The 17,338-nt window shown below is 38.1% G+C and overlaps 2 protein-coding genes across 15 annotated transcripts; one reads left to right on the top strand and one right to left on the bottom strand.

Annotated features, from left to right (window-relative positions):
• Positions 1-1,903: 1,903 nt before the first annotated feature.
• On the bottom strand, positions 1,904-17,338 carry CB4H12orf60 (chromosome B4 C12orf60 homolog). 14 transcript variants are annotated; one of them, XM_049625118.1, is made up of 4 exons: positions 17,250-17,338; positions 16,285-16,342; positions 11,867-11,953; positions 1,904-2,834 (listed from the first exon to the last, which is right to left on the bottom strand). In XM_049625118.1, the coding sequence occupies exon 4, from the start codon at positions 2,808-2,810 to the stop codon at positions 2,076-2,078; it is 735 nt and encodes a 244-aa protein (XP_049481075.1). In that variant the 5' UTR covers positions 2,811-2,834; positions 11,867-11,953; positions 16,285-16,342; positions 17,250-17,338; the 3' UTR covers positions 1,904-2,075. The 14 variants fall into 14 exon arrangements, with proteins under 14 accessions (XP_049481075.1, XP_049481078.1, XP_049481068.1 ...); XM_049625121.1 differs by having other exon boundaries at positions 11,867-11,946; XM_049625111.1 differs by lacking the exon at positions 17,250-17,338 and adding an exon at positions 16,563-17,118.
• SMCO3 (single-pass membrane protein with coiled-coil domains 3) lies at positions 14,299-14,976 on the top strand. The gene has a single exon (XM_049625124.1). The coding sequence runs from the start codon at positions 14,299-14,301 to the stop codon at positions 14,974-14,976; it is 678 nt and encodes a 225-aa protein (XP_049481081.1).

The following is a 17,338-nucleotide window of genomic DNA, read 5'->3' as shown; positions in this document are numbered from 1 at the left end:
TGGAGCTGAGAGAAACTGCAGACTCCATGTAATGAAACTCATCCTTTTTGCAAACCCTCTAAACCCTGGAAATGGTCAAAATCCCCGTGGCCCTTGCCACAGGACGTTCGGAAGGTCTTATTGTTAGGGAGCAAGGAAGAGATTCCTACTTTAAAATTATAGTGGTGATTCCAATGACAGCCTTGGCTTTGGAGCTGAGCTCCTGACTCAGGTTAGCAAAAGTGCAACTTCAAAGTAGCCATGACTGAGGAGGTGACCTGGGAACCTCGGTGGAAGTGACTGCATTGCAGGCTAAAAAGTACACAAACTGAGTGCCATCTTCCCCCCTCCATCCAATGCCTACCATCTCTTTCCCTTTTAGTTTCTCATGCTGCAGACTTTTTTTAAGTATAGGGAAATATGTTTTCTCTTTAAAGAAGAAAATGAGACTTAAAGCTTCAGATGAGAAAATGTTTACACGAGGAAAAAACTTAGGTATTCTCAGAAAAAAAAGTTCCAATAAAGAACTAAAATTACTGGGGCGCCTGGGTGCCTCAGTCGGTTAAGCGTCTGACTTCGGCTCAGGTCATGATCTCGAGGTCTGTGAGTTCGAGCCCTGCGTCGGGCTCTGCACTGACAGCCCAGAGCCTAGAGCCTGTTTCAGATCCTGTGTCTCCCTCGCTCTCTGCCCCTCCCCCGCTCATGCTCTCTCTTGCTCTCAAAAATAAATAAAACATTAAAAAAAATTTTTTTAAAGAACTCAAGTTACTAATTGCTTTTCTTATTCTCAGTGAAGTTCTTATTAGGTTCATGTAGAATATGGCAATGTTGAAAGCATATGCTTCTTCCCACTGAATGAGCATCAAAGACTTTCTGGTAGGCAAAGGGACTCGTCTAACTTTTCTTCCCCCATAAAAGCACATCTCAGAAATCCTACAAGTGTTTCAGTCTTCATGAAAGGTTAGAGCAACTCCATTTTTCAACCTCCAATAGTTCCTAATCACAAAACTTCAGTAGGAAACAGACAAGAATAAATTGTTTGTTCTGGTCTTAGTCAAGTAAGCAAGAAAACAACTACTCTTCCTTCATTGCTCTTATTTACTTCTGGGAGCGCCTGGGTGGCTCAGTAGGTTAAGCATCACGATCAGGTCATGATCTTCGGCTGAGAGCATGATCTCATAGTTCATGAGTTCGAGCTCCGCGTCAGGCTCTATACTAACAGCTCAGAGCCTGGAGCCTGCTTCGGATTCTGTGTCTCCCTCCCTCTCTGTCCCTCCCCCACTTGTGCTCTGTCTCTGTCTCTCTCAAAAATAAAAAATAAACATTAAAAAATCAATCAATCAATCAATCACTTCTGGATAAATCATACCAAAAGTATTTAGTGATGGCATATAAGAGTTAAGGCACTAATGTTTCAGAGATGGGTATATAAGGGACAGAAATGCAGAAGTTTATTTTATACGTGTCCTGTCTCAACAGTAGTTTCTGCCAGATTATCTAATGATAACGTTGACATTTACCTGGATTTCGCACTGCAGTATCTAGAAATAGAATTACTAAGGGTGGCGAGTGCTTGGATGGCTCAGTTGGTTAAGTATACGACTTCAGCTCAGGTCATGATCTCATGGTTCATGTGTTTGAACCCCGTGTCAGGCTCTGTGCTGACAGCTGAGAGCCTGGAGCCTGCTTCTGATTCTGCGTCTCCCTCTCTCTCTGTCCCTTCCCCTGTTCACATTCTGTCTCTCTCTGTCTCTCAAAGGTAAATAAATGTTCAAAAAAAAATTACTAAGGGTGGAAATTAGTTTGGGGTTATTTTAACTGTTTTAAGATGACAGGTAACGTTTAGAAACATCCTCAAACATAATACATTACCTTGCTTTTCTGAACAAAGTGTTATCTTTAGTAACTACCACTTCAAGCAGGCTTTCTTTGATTATTTTTATTTGAATAAAGCAAAATTCAAGGTAAATGGTCTGTTGGGTGACTACTCTTTGCACTTATGTCTCAACATAACACATTTCTAGCCTGAAAGGTCTTAGAACATACTCCAAAATTTCACAGGACTCAAAATGATTCTCTGACAGAAATGAGCACTCCTACTGGTCATTGGTCTTCTTAGGCACGGGTGTCTTGGTTTCCATAGTGCTTATGACTTTTTGGAGGACCTCTAAGATTGGTAGCAAAGCTTTGACAATTTGCTCCAGCTGATCTGCAGTGGACTTGATGGTATTCTTGGTTTGCTCACTTTTCGGCGCACCCTGCAACTTCTTCAAGGTGTCTATTGTACTGATTTGGGGTGGCCCTGGACTTGTGCTTTTCTCAGATGTGATGGCATCTGATTGCTCCTTGGTGTCTTTTCTATAGAGGTCACTTAACCGAAGATTCATGATGGGATATTTCATCAAGGGTGAGACAGAAGATTCTAAACTCCCCAGGATGTTACTACTATTCAGCACAGAGACAATGACTGGTGTGTGGACATTTTTGAACATTTCTTTAGCTGACTGATGCAACTCCTTTACATTGGTGTTCTTCTCAACTATGGAACAAACAGCTGTTGCAATCTGGGAACATAAAGGTTCCTTTTGCATTTGGTCATACTTTGCCTCCAGTACAGATTGCATCTCCTTTAAAATTTTGAACATTTGTTCAAAGACATCCTTAACATTATCATCTTCTTTCACAGTCATGTGGTTGATCTGAGTATTCATACTGCAGTTAAACAATTCAATAAGTATGTTAGTGAAGGAAGCAAGATCTTGCATATGAAAGAAGAACTTTTGGGCAGCTTGAACCAGCCTGTCTCTATCCTTTTCTGATTCTGAAGACATTTCTCCAACAAAAATGTTTCAGCACTGCAAAACAAAGTAGTAATCCGAATCAAAACTAAAATTATATTTGTCTACCACAGGGAGACTGAAAGTATAATCTAAATGTGGAGGTAACTCCTGTCAAGGGTAGGAAAGCTACCCAAGCTATAAAGCAGAAACGATCCTGTGTTTTAATTTAAAAAACAGCAAAAATAATTAAAATAAATATATATATTTTATATATAAATTTATATTTTCTATATATAAATATATAAAGTAGGAGTGCTTCAATGAACTTAAATCTCGTATTGAATATTGTGTGGTAGATCCACAATTAGATGTACTGATATATGGAGTAGCATTATTCTCAGAGATTATCCTCAATAACTATCTAATCTAGTGGAGAAGATGGTATAAAGCTTACAAATTACATAGAGGGGCTCTGCTTCCAGTTAAGATAGAGCAAGCACGCTCCATCCAATCTTTCCTACTGAGTACAACTAAAAATCCTGGACAGAACATATAAAGTAACTCTCAGATAGCTCTGAGAGGCGGATAACAGCAGACCAAGGAGGTAGAGTGCCACACTCCAAAGAAGATCAAGGCCATCTGATGCAAACTCCATCAGAGTCTCTCTCGCCTCCGAATGTTTCTGTACCTTCACTGCAATTCCTCCTCTTCTGCTTCAGAGAGGAGTGTTGATGTCTCTAACCAACGTTCACAAGTAGAATTCCAGAGGAGATACAAAAAGACAGGATTGTGAACACTGGCCCCGGAGTCACAAACCATCAATCCACAGGCAGAGTCCAACCAGCAGATGTGGTTTGTTTGACCCACCATAAAGTAGTTTCAAAACGCATATCAATTGCTAAATTCAAAAACTGAAAGATAGAAATCTGGATTGCTATTGATGATTGAAAAAAAATGAGATTAACTGGCAGCACTAAGCCCATGTTATAAATTAGAAAAATCGTCTGGAGCTACAGCTGTCGTTTTTAAACTAGACACTTACCTTCTACACCCTACTGTCTTACACTAAGTGTTTCAGTACATATGTTTTGTCCAGTTACTGTAGGCACTGAGTTACGTTATTGGCTATACCCACTAATGCACTTTATATGAAGTAACCTTCCTGAAATCCAAACCTCCTCATATTATCTCATAATAAAAAACCTTCAATAATTCAGTATTGCCTAGAGAATAAAATAGTTTCCCGGAATGGCATTTGAGGTCATCTACAAACTGTCTTCAATTTTTCACTACTTGCCTTCCTTTCACTGCTCTCATATAGATCCTGTGCCACCAGCCTAGTGGATTAATTTTGTTCCCTGGAAATGCTCTACAATACTTTGTTAGCTCCTTTGTTCACAGTACTCCCTCCACCTGCATTATCTCTTCCCACTCCTTCCCCCTCCACACCTATTGAAATCGTACTTATCCATCCATACTTACTTTCAATACACTGTCTACACATCTTTCTTCTCTTTTTTCCCCCCATGCCTGTACATGGTAAGCCCTAGGATATGTCAAGTGCAAAATGACCCACTGGGACAAAAGTAAAATAACACCCCACTTAATCCTTCTTTAAAACTATAGAGCAGCATCTTTACATTTTACACATTTTCTAGTTGGATTTGGTTCTATATCCTCTACCCACTCAATAGCAACAGAAATTAGTGTTGTTAATATAATAAGAATAGCCACCATTTAATAAGTTTTTGCCATATTATACATGCATTATCTCACTCAATACATAATGACAATCCATAAATTACAAACTAATACTCAAATCACACTGATGAAAAAAAAAATAATCTTAAGTAACTTTCCCAGGGCTACATAGCTAGGAAGTGATACTTGGGGTACACAAAATCAGGACGGTCCAATTCTAAGCCTGTGTTTTTTCCATTAAGTTATATGGGGACTGAGTGATTTTCCTGCATCTGAGGTGTCCCTGCTGGCTGTAGAGGAACCAGTGGGTATTAGGGCAGAATCTAGATGAAGAAGCATAGAAGACTCTGATCAAAGCATTTTTTTTTTTTTTTAATGAGAGAGAGAGAGAGAGCACACATGAGTGGGGGAGGGGCATAGGGAGAGGGAAAGAGAGAATCTTAGGGAGACTCCACACTCAGCTCAGAGCCCCGTGCAGAGCTCAATCTCTTGTCACCATGAGATCATGACCTGAGCTGAAATCAATAGTCAGACACTGGGGTGCATGGGTAGCTCAGTCGGTTAAGCACCTGACTTCAGGTCATGATCTCACCACTCATGAGTCCAAGCCCTGTGTAAGGCTCTGTGCTGACAGCTCAGAGCTCGCACAGAGCCTGGAGCCTGCTTCAGATTCTGTCTCTGTCTCTTTCTGCCCCACTCACACTCCATCTGTCTGTCTGTCTCTCTCTCTCAAATATAAATAAGCATTTTTTTAAAGTCAGATGCTTAATGGCCTGAGTTACCCAGGCACCCCATGATCTAAGCTTTAAGGGAAAGGAGTCAGGTTGGTCTTTTGGGCTTTTCTGTTGTCAAGACATTCACCAACGCAATGAGAGACAGTGATAAAGAGCAGAACTTCTACACACAAATCACATTTGGCTGCAGGTATCTGGATTTACATCTCTTGAGAACACAAAGCCACCAGCAACAGATGGAAGTATAAATGCAACAGAAGCTAAAGGAAGCTTGATGTCTGGAATAGCGGACAGGACAGAATCTCAGAATCTGAGAGCTGCGATCAGAGTCATCTTCTCTGCTGAATAGAATTAGTTCAGTTGTACAGCCCTTCAACAATGAAGTCCATTCAAGAACAGAAAATTAACTGGCTCACTACTTTACTAGTCTTTCTAATTATGTTACTTAACATACACTGACTTTATATTATACAGGAAATAGAAGAATTCTGAGAACAAAGAATGCAGAAATTGTCTATAAACCAGACAGGCAGAGGGACCCAGCAGAGACTAGCAAAGGCTACAAGTCATCACATTCCACGGAAACATCCGGATGAAACCAGATGAAAAAGCCCTTCAGCAATACTCCTAAACAAGCTGGGGCTACTGAACTCAGGAACACAGCAAGGTAAGCAATATGGATATTTCTACTAGTATTGATATAATATTCTGCTTCTCCGGATTAAAGGGTTCCTGAAACAACATGTCAGTCTTGAATCCTAGCCATAAATATAATATAGTCACAAAACAACTTCGTTTTAAGAGGATCTGATGTCAGCTTCCTTGTGATTATTTCTCTGAAGACACCAGATTAAAAAAAAAAAAAAAAAAGTAACAGCTCATATGACTGATTAAATCAGAGGGGAAGATAAAGCAGTAAAGACATCACTATTAGGATTAAAGAAGAAATGATACCTATGTGAATGTGTACTGTTTACATGGATTGTAACATTTCCTCTTGTCTTTAACACCAATATAAGCAACTCAGTATCTGTAAAAGAAGAAACATATAATCTACTACTACTTAATTTATACTGCTTCTGCTCCTTCATGTTACATTTAAATATCATTGGCATTTGCTGTGTTATCTCCAAATTGACTGTCATCTTCTTGAGGGCAAGAAACATTGTCTACTAATTTTTTTAATTCCTTAAGGCACATAAGTAGAGGAGTCTCACCTGAGCATTTGATAACTCCTTGATACTCCTCTCCCTAGTCAGAAATATTTTTTAGAAGAACTCACATGGAAAACAGTGTCATCACACCATGATCAGCTTCTTGTTTTTGTTGTTGTTGTTGTTTTTAATGTTTGTTTATCTTTGAGAGACAGAGCGTGAGCCGGGGAGGGGCAGAGAGAGAGGAAGACACAGAATCTGAAGCAGGCTCCAGGCTCTGAGTGGTCAGCACAGAGCCCGATGCAGGGCTTGAACTCACGAACTGTGAGATCATGACCTAAGCCAAAGTTGTACTCTTAACCGACACACCCAGGCACCCCTGATTTTGTTTTTTCAATTAAAGGCCATGGTTTTGATGTACAGAAGGAGGCCCAGAACGAGTTAATAGCTGTTATTTTCTTCCGAAAAGCTTCGGGCTTCACCTATACCCTCTTCCCATGTTCCCAAATAAGTGAAACTTGCATGATCGCTGGACCCAAAATGGATAGTGAGAAAGTAACAGCCTGGAGAAATGTAAAACCTCAGAGAGCACAAATGACTAAACATTAGAGGCTGAGAAGTTATCTTTTTCTTTAATTGTTATTATGGAAAAAGTTCAAACATACACAGAAGTGGAGATAATAAAAAAATAAACTCCCATTTACCCATAATGTAGCTTCAAAAATTATCAAAACAAGGTTGATTTTATATCCTCTGTAACCCTACTCCACTCTCCCTTCCAGATTATTTTGAAGCAAATCTCAGAGATCAAGCATATCATTTTATCATTAACATATTCACTATGTATTTCTACAAAAGCAAAAACTCTTTTTGAAATTTAACTGCATGCTCCCCAAATTAACAATGTTTAACAGAACCATCTTTGACTTTGAAACATACAGTGTCCTGCTGTAAAAATTTATTTTTGATGGTAGTGTAAAAGTTTTTGGAATGCAATTGGCAATACTTATCAAAAGCAATAAAAACTTTATTTCCCATGGATTATAGAATTCTTCTGGAAATTATCCTGAGGAAATAATCCAGGTAATTGAAAAGGGGAAAAACTGTGTATTAAAATGTCCATTAGAATATTATGATGGGGGGGTGCCTGGGTGGCTCAGTCGGTTAAGCATCCGACTTCGGCTCAGGTCATGATCTCATGGTCCGTGAGTTCAAGCCCCACGTTGGGCTCTGTGCTGACAGCTCAGAGCCTGAAGCCTGCTTCAGATTCTGTGTCTCCCTCTCTCTCTGCTCCTCCCCTGTTCATGCTGTCTCTCTCTGCCTCAAAAATAAATAAACATTAAAAAAATTTTTTAAAGAATATTATGATAGGGAAACAATTGGATATTTATTAAATTATGATAGATATCTTATGGAATATTTTATATAATGATTATAAAACTAGAAATAAAGGGAAGTGTTTAGGTAAATTAATATAAGATGAAAATTTTATTTACACTGTTATTGCAACTTTGTAAACTACTTGCACCTTTAAACAAACTTTAGAAAGGAATAACCAAAAAAAAAAAAAATTAAGATAGGTTAATGGATGTTTTTCTTCTTCTATTTTAAAGTGTTTATATATCAATGCTATTGACTTTATATTTTAAAATACTTTTTTATCAAATCTTTTAATTTCTTCATATTATAATTCTACCATCTGTCAAAACACATATCACGTGTTTCTCCGTGACGCTTCCTCTGAACACCTCAATATAATTTCCCTCTTTAAATTTCTGTGACACTTGACATTTAACTACTATTATTCACAAAAGTATCCTGAGAATTTTTTATTTGAACATGTGATAATCAATACATTTTCACTTTGTAAGGTGGTTCCTTCCCTGAAAAAAACTAAAACAATTGTATAGTATCACTAAATAAATCTTAACTTTTAGATACAATCAATATATTTCTACCATTTATACACTCTTCTGTCTTGAATGTTGACTTCTCATTTCAACAAAATTGACAAGGTTAATTTCAGTAAGAATCCACTGAAGCTGGTCTTTGTTCACATTCCAATTTCCCAAGACAAAAATACCTGTGATTTCCAAACTTCCTTTTAGCAACAGAACTCTGTCATCAAATAAAATTTTATGCACCCACAGTCCATATATAGCAACAAGAAATCATAGCTGCTTCAGCAAAGGCTCTGGAAAAATAGGCATGCCCGAGACCACGAGCTCCGCCTGCTGGCCAGCAATTCTCTATCAGGCTGCCCCAGAATCTTTGGAACCTATTTCATGAACCACAGCAATAAAATAACTCAAATAACAGTACAAACTCTGCTGCTAAGAAGTGGATGTTAACTGCATAAAGTGAATTTTTTTCATTGACAGGGAACACTATCATGTGATAACAAATAATGTAAAAATCACATTTACCACACAAAAGGTGCAGGTAATAAGTAAGAATTGGATGAAGTGTATACCACTTAGCTCCCTGTAGGTGCCAATCTTTAAATGTCTTTTATAAAATGACTTTGAAATGATTTTTAAAAGATTGAATTTTAAAGTCAATATTTAAAAGGTCACCCCTGGGGCGCCCGGGTGGCTAAGACGGTTGAGTGTGGCTCAGATCATCATCTCATGCATGATTCGTGAGTTTGAGCCCCACATCGGGCTCTGTGCTGCCAGTGCAGAGGCGTTTCAGATCTTCTGTCTTGCTCTCTTCTCTGTCTCTCCCCCACTTGCGCGCTCTCTCTCCATCTCAAAAATAAACGTTAAAAACAAAAAAAAAAAAACTAAAAAAAAAAAACAACTAAAAATAAATAAATAAATAAATAAATGGTTATCCCTGAAATTGTAATAAAGACAGGAAGAAGTGTACGACCCAGAACTCTTCTTAGGTAAGTGAAGTGTATTGTTGGTAAGACATCACTTGAGGCATGCCTAAGTAACACTATGATCTTCAAGAAGGGTGGCTCGGAGGCACCCGGATGGCTCTGTCGGTTAAGTGTCTGACCTCATCTCAGGTCATGATCTCATGGTCTGTGAGTTCGAACCCTGCATCAGGCTCTGTGCTGACAGCTCAGAGCCTGGGGCCTGCTTCAGATTCTGTGTCTCCCTCTCTCTCTCTGACCCTCCCCCGGTCTCACTCTGTCTCTCTCAAAAATAAATAAAGATTTAAAAAAGAAGAAGAAGAGTGGCTCCAAGTAATTGCAAGGCTTTTGTTTTGCTGAGTGAAGTAAGCAATTTGAGAGTCGAAGCTAAATTGTCATGGGCAATAGTAGAAATGCTGCATATTGCCAGCTGTTTTTCCATGTGGTTTACAACCTCTCCTCTAAATATCAAACACTTATTTAAGAGTAAGTTTGAAAGTGTACAAATTGTTAACCTTCCCTAGATGACTGAATATTTCCATATGGCCCTAGTGTTAATATATATTAACCTGTCGGTTGTTCAAAATTTGAATGTGATAAAGATGTGGTTTATATACACAATGGAATACTACTTGGCAGTGAGAAAGAATGAAATCCTGCCATTTGCAGCAACGTGGATGGAACTGGAAGGTATTATGCTAAGTGAAATAAGTCAGTCAGAGAAAGACAGATATATGTTTTCACTCATATGTGGAACTTGAGAAACTTAACAGAAGACCATGGGGGAAGGGAAGGGGAAAAAATAGTTTCAAACAGAGAGGGAGGCAAACCATAGGAGACTCTTAAATACAGAGAACAAACTGAGGGTCCATGGGGGGGGGGGGGGGGGAGGGGAGGGGAAAATGGTGATGGGCATTGAGGAGGGCGCTTGTTGGGATGAGCACTGGTTGCATGTAAGTGATGAATCATGGGAACCTACTCCTGAAATAAGAGCACACTGTATGTTAGCTAACTTGACAATAAATATTTAGAACAAAATAGAAATAAAAAAATATAATAAATAATTTGTAGAAACTGGCAAAAAAAAATTAAAATAAAATAAAATTTGAATGTGCACAAGTCAAGCGCCAAGCCTATAATTTCAAATGACACATTACTTTCAACTCCACGTGTATTTTTAAATGTCTTAACTACCTAACTAGATTGGAAATGCCATAAAAGCAGGGACCATGTACTTTTCATTTTTGTGTGCTTTATAGAGCCTAGCATGCTTTCGTATACATAGTAAGGTACTAGTCCATTAGATAAATTGTCACTGAATTATTAAACTGCTTCCTTCACCAGCTTCTTCAAATTTCACGTGTCCAAAAATAATTCATTAGTTTCACCTTAAAACCCTACCTCTCCTCCACCTAATTCTCTAGTGTTTACCTCACTGTTGGGATAAAAATAATCTTGAACTTATTCAGTACCAGAGGAACCTTTTCAACACCCTTCCCCAAGAGAAAAGGAGCTAGAAAGGTAAGCCCAACTCAGAAAAAATAAAAGTCATTTTTGATTAGATTTGAAAAACAATTCTGAGCAAGTCATGGTGTCTCTTATTCAAACTTCTTACTGGCACAAAATTATAGCTTGATATCTGGAAACTGGGAAGAAGGGTATAAAAGTGCAGGTGTAACGCCTTGGGTATACAAAAGAAAGAAAATATAATTGAAATACTCTGTCTTTCAGGTAAGATTTAAGTTTTTTCATCAATTAATTAGCTACTATTCTTTTACTGTCCTGTTTAAAGTTGTTTGCTCATTTAGCTATTAGATTACTACTGTTTTTCTTATTTATTACAACACTCTTTGAAAATTCATACTTCATTTTTCTTGCACATTTCCCAGTTTGCTTTTAGTTCTTTTTACATGGTCATCCTTGTTAATCAAATTTTTGTGTAACTTTTTACTTTGGCTTTAAGTGTATAAAGTCCTCCTCCATATAAACATCTGAAAATTATCCATTTTCTTCTAGCTACTTTATAATTTTTTACATATATTACATTAACTTTTTAAAATTAATTTTTAACCCCCCAAACTAGTCTATTATGCCAGGAACATTTATAGAATAATAATTTCAATTACTATCAACTTGAGATTCTATGTTTATTACTTATCAAATATATAAAAGGGTCTGTTTTCAGAACTGTTTTGTTCTAGGAGTTCATCTATTCTTATACCCGTACAATACTGATTGTTTTCATAATGTTTTAATACTGAGGGAGGAAAAATTCCCATCATTACTTTTCCTGGAAAAATAGGAAACCTCACCTATTTAGTTTTGTTTAAACCCTTGGGAGAAAATAAAGAGAAAATGGAGTCCTCTGTATCTGTGTGGGATCTGGTACATATTCTCCTCAGGTAAACAACATCCTGATTGTTACTTTATGATTCATTCATCAAGTTGTGCTAACACAGTGAATTAACTGGGAAGAAACTGACCACTTGGAAGCATTCACCCTCCCACCCAGAAGGAAGACTCATCTCTCCATTTGTTTATCTTTACATACATAGGACCACACACCTTTTCTGGAAGCTATGCCTTCAGATAATGGCATAGGATAGATGCTAGAGATATTTTATGCTTTTTCAGGGTAAGAACGACTCCTCTCACCTAAATATCTGAATAGCAATGTAGTTGATGATCTTCTGAATTCAAAGTCAGAAACTGGAGTTTTCACTTCATGATAATATCTGAAAACTCAGAGCCAAAAAAAGAAACAAGTTTAATGGAAAATTTCAAAAAGATAAAAGAGAAATCAAAGTCCAGATTCGTGGTTATTGAAGTGCAGTTTGCAACCCAATGGTGTGTTTGGGGAGTATTTAATAAACCCTCAGCCATTTCTTTAATTGAACTTGAGACATTTTCTAAGTACAGTTTTGTGGCAATTTGTGTAACACATGGGTGTGCCGGATCTGAATCAAATATAAACATGAACTTCTGACTAGGGCACCTGGATGGCTCCATTGGTTGAGGGTCTAACTCTTGATTTAGGCCCAGGTCGTGATCTCAAGAATTGTGGGTTCGAGTCCTGCGTCCAGCTCTGTACTGGCAGCATGGAGTCTGCTTGGGATTCTTTCTCTTCCTTTCTCTCTGCTCCTCCCCCGCTTGCACTCTTACTCTCTCAAAATAAATCAATGGACTTTTTTAAAAAATGAATTTTTTGCCATGATAATTTATGCTATCAGGGGTACTGAGACATTTTTTTTCTAAATTTAACAGCATAAATAATTATGTTCCCTATCCGTTTTTTAAAAAGTGTACCCCTTTCCATTTTCAAATGATATCTTTAGGACTTGGAGAGTAGGTTATTTTCATATTTATTTTCTTGAGAAAAAAGTATCTTCATTCCTTCATTCTATGCTTGTGAGGTTCCTCATATCTAGGCCAAGACCCATGGTCCCAGAATAGATAGGGCCTGAATTCCTCAGGATGTTGTTTACTCAAGACAGAATGTGCCAGACCCCATACAGATTTCATTTTCTCTTTTCTCCCAAGAGAATTTTAAACTAAAAATAGACTGGCCAAGCACATACTAAGCCTATTCAAATGCATATGGAGTAACATTGTTCTTACAGGACTCAAACTTTTTCACCCAAATAAACTCAGAACATGCTTGTTCCTTTTTTCTCTACATAGTACCCTGAGCCAGAAGTATAAACACAAGGAGGCTCCTACCAGATTCATTTTATTTATTCGATGGTGCGTTCTTGCTACTCATTCCTTACTACTTTCACGAAATGGTATTGTCTTCTTACTGAGGCTAGCTTTTTTTTTTTTTTTTTTTTTTTTTTTGAGAGAGAGAGAGAGAGAGAAAGAGAGCGAGAAAGCAGGGAAAAGGCAGAGAGGAGAGCGAGAATTCCAAGCAGGCCCCATGCTGTCAGCGTGGAGGCCACACAGGGCTCAATATCACAGAGATCATGACCTGCGCTGAAATGAAGAGTAAGATGTTTAACCGGCTGAGGCACCCAGGCACCCAGGCATCCCTCTAGCTAATCTTTTTTTTTTTTTAGTTTTTTTTAACATTTATTATTGAAAGACAGAGAGACACAGAGCGTGAGCAGGGGAGGGGTAGAGAGAGGGGGAGACACAGAATCTGAAATAGGCTTCAGGATCTGAGCTGTCAGCACAGAGCCTGACGCGGGGCTCGAACTCACAAACTGTGAGATCATGACCTGAGCCGAAATCGGTTACCCAACCAACTGAGCCACCCAGGCGCCCCTCCCTCTAGCTAAACTTAATAGTGCACAAGTGCACTACAGACCAGTCTAAATAACTTATGAGATTTGCAAACGGACACTACAGAGGTAGTCATAACTACACTGTGTCCGGCACCATGAACACTTTCTCCCCAAGGGAGATTTTAATCTAAAGAATTTTGAATATGTGCTCTTACCGTGAAAATTTTGTGTAAAGATTCTAATGTTATATCTGTGTTGCTTTTGGATGGCCCCTGTGTTTAGAGACCAAATAATTGCCTGTAAGGACATACAGAGTGACTTGAATAGTATAAATTAAAGTAACAGTATACAAACAAAATCAAATATTAATAGCCCTGTAAACTCAGATCTTACTATTCTCCTGGCCCTAGTAACTTAACTCCAAATATTAAAGAAAACAATCTGGTAGGTGACTAGGGTTTGGGAAAATTAAGCAGCACTGGAAACCAAGGGCTAACTACACAGTATGTCAAATGCTATTAAATATTACTTGGAAATAATCACATTTGTCAAATAAGATACTTGATAAACCCAAATGTTTCCTATCTAGGATTTCTCTCCACCACAAAAAGCTAGTGCCCTAATTAATGCACCAACAGGTTGCATTCTGTTACCCACATTTCCATCCACTGACTCTAAGTTTCATAAAAATAATTGTTTTGAAGAACCTGTTGAATTTTCTGAGGAATTCCTTAGACAGCACAGTGCTATTTTTCTATTCATAAAGTATAAGATTTCCTGGTCAAATGTATGCAGACAACAGCTATTTTTCAAAAGTTTTAGTAAATATTTACTACTTTATTTTTCAGAAGTTATACTTGAAATATGGCTCACAGTGACTTCCTCTACCCAGATAACCCAAGGAGAAGGCAAGAAGTCAACCGTCTTCACCAGCAGCTTCTTGACTGCTTATCTGATAGCTTCAACGCCACCAATAAGCTCATTGGGGTTTTAAACATGCACTTGCGGTGCAGCCTGGCCTCCATTGAGATGAAAAGAGATGGGACCATCAAGGAAAACTGTGATATCATCATCCAAGCCATGATGGAAATCCAAAAAGAATTGCAAAAGGTTGATGAAGCACTGAAAGATAAACTAGAGCCAACCCTTTACAGAAAACTTCAGGATATTAAAGAAAGGGAAACAGAGAAAATTGCAATAGTACAAAAGGTCATTTCAGTCATCCTGGGAGAAGCTACTTCTGCAGCCAGTGCAGTGGCTGTCAAACTTGTGGGCTCAAATGTCACAACTGGCATAATTAACAAGTTGGTCACCGTGTTAGCTCAAATTGGTGCTTCTCTCCTTGGTAGTATAGGGGTTGCTGTTCTTGGCCTTGGCATAGATATGATTTTCCGTGCTATCCTGGGAGCAGTGGAGAAAACACAGCTTCAAGCAGCCATTAAAAGTTATGAGAAGCATCTGGTGGAATTCAAGTCAGCTTCAGAAAAATATCATCATGCCATTACCGAAGTCACCAACATAGTGAAACACCAAATGAAATAAACAGCCACTGTGCCACTTCTGCTTCTCAACAACAGTGTTCTGCTTCTTTGATTAGGTTCATTTTCTGTAAGTTTCCAACATGGACATAAATACAGTTAACAACGTGGCAAGATGGTTTAGAGATGTTGAAACTAGATGCCTCTAGAGTTTTGTGTCAACAATGAATGCCTAAATCAGCTGGTGCTAGACCCTGTGAGGTAAAATTATATCCCAGGATACCTTCTTACACTGCTCTCTACCAGATCGACATTAGGTTTAATGCTATTGTAGAAGAGCAGATGTAAGGGTTACCTTTTCCTTTTCTAATTCCTCAAATCTTTAAAATTTACACTGACTTTTGTTTCTACTACTAGCTTCAGACATCATTTAGTTCTAAGGCGATGTACTTGGTAACTGCTGCCTAGACAAACTGTGACCTTTGAATGAAATAGAAATGCAACCATAATTTTGTTCATCAGTTTAAATCCAATTTTCTATAAACTGGAAGAGACTGAAATATGGTTTTGCAACAATTCAATCATGAAAGAACACAATGGTTCTTTACCTTCTACTAATCACACGCTATAACCTGGATGGATTTTTTAAAAGATAAAAGTTAAAACTAAAAAGATAAAGGCTCTGTTTCTATAATGGCAATCAACCCTGACCAACTGTGGTGTAATGACTGAATATCCCTCATGTGAACGTGTGAACCCTCTGGAACATTTAAAAAGAAAACATGCAAACCCCAGCTACACTTACATAACATGCACTTAGGATGCAGGGGAGGAAGCTGTTACTCTCTTAAGAATTTGTCGCTTTGTCATTTAAAGGAGAGTCATAATTTTTATTACCCTGAGTTTTCAGAAAAATGAAATTTCATTTTCAATACTATCAGAATGGAAGCTGCCTCTGCTACATAAAACGTTAGGTGGCCCATTTCATTAATTACCTGATTTCAGAAAAATCCAGAGGTTAATGAGGCCTAATGGTTCAGTTAATTTCTACAGACACAAGTGTTTTTTCACCAATAACTACCCATCGAGACTCTTAGGTTCTATTCACAAAATTATTAATAAGTTGTTGATGCAAGAATGTGTTTGTTACAGTTTATTTTTTGCATAAAAGTACAAGAAATGTCTTGAGATTTTAAAATCTCATCATGTCCCCAAAATTAAAAAGCTAGATGAAATAATTTTATGTTTCAAAATGTACTCATTTTCTCTTCTGTCACTGCTTCTTAAACTTAGTTGCAAACTAAATTTGTTCACATTCAAAATTAAAGCTTATTTTTTTATTACCTAACTTACAAGTTCTAAACTACAATACCTTATTAATGCTCTTTCTGGGACTCAAAATTCGGTCCAAAACCAAATCGGGAAATTTTCTAAAACAAAGGGTAGTTTAGGTAAGGAACCGATCTTAAATGCTTAAGTGCACATTTAAATATTCTGCTAAAATTAGTATGTATCTCCTTCAATGTTGGAGTATTTACAATAATTGACAGTAAGAACTGTATCTAAAATATTTTCCTATTAAGGGATATTAAAATCAGAAATAACCAAGGGAGTCTTTTAAAAGTAAAATTTTTAAATATTTGAGCTTACCTTTAAGGGGAAAGGGGGAGGAGTCTCAGACAAACCGCAGACAGCAGGGAAGGATGAAAGACTAGACCTAAGTGAAAATCCGTATATAGGTATAGTGACATCATAAAGGACTTCTAGCTGGTGAAAAGACCAAAAGGGAAAGGAGCCAACATAAATCAACCTCGCCACTTCTAGATTTAAAATTGCAGACGTATCTCCACATTTCCTCCTCAGAAACTTATTGTAGATTACTGTAGATTAATTTATCGTAGGTGAACAATCTGGAACTCTAAAACGGGCACTAACTTGCTCAAATCTACAAAATGCTCTGTGTGCCTATAAAATTTCCAGACCGACATGACGCTAGCAAAGAGCAACAAACACAGTACCAAGTGCAATTTGGGGGCCCGCTCTCAAACAGACACAACCAAAAGAGACAGCACGCGCTTACATCACGAAAAAATCCAAAATCCAAAAACTAATACAATTCTGGCCAAAAGAAACACCGCAAAACAGCTAACTGGAATCGTCCCGTTCAACCCAACGTGACGGAGACCCCGGAAATTAAGTCAGAATGTCTCGGTCCTAGAGGGAAAGTAGTCTTCTCATCAGCCAATCACCTAGCCCACTGGCTTCGCTTTCCTTATTTCTATTGGTCTAAAGAAGTGTCAATTAACGTGGTTCTGCGCAACGGGGGCGGGCTCTTACCAGACAGTCAACCAATTCGGTGTTAATTCGGAGCGGAAGAAGACTCTGGTCCGGGAGTTCTTGGTTCCTCTCTATGGTACCAGGGCGGA

The sequence above is a fragment of the Panthera uncia genome, chromosome B4, assembly GCF_023721935.1.
Source record: "Panthera uncia isolate 11264 chromosome B4, Puncia_PCG_1.0, whole genome shotgun sequence".
Taxonomy (NCBI): domain Eukaryota; kingdom Metazoa; phylum Chordata; class Mammalia; order Carnivora; family Felidae; genus Panthera; species Panthera uncia.
The sequence above is the reverse complement of the archived record's forward strand: the minus strand, read 5'-3'. Positions and strand labels throughout refer to the sequence as shown.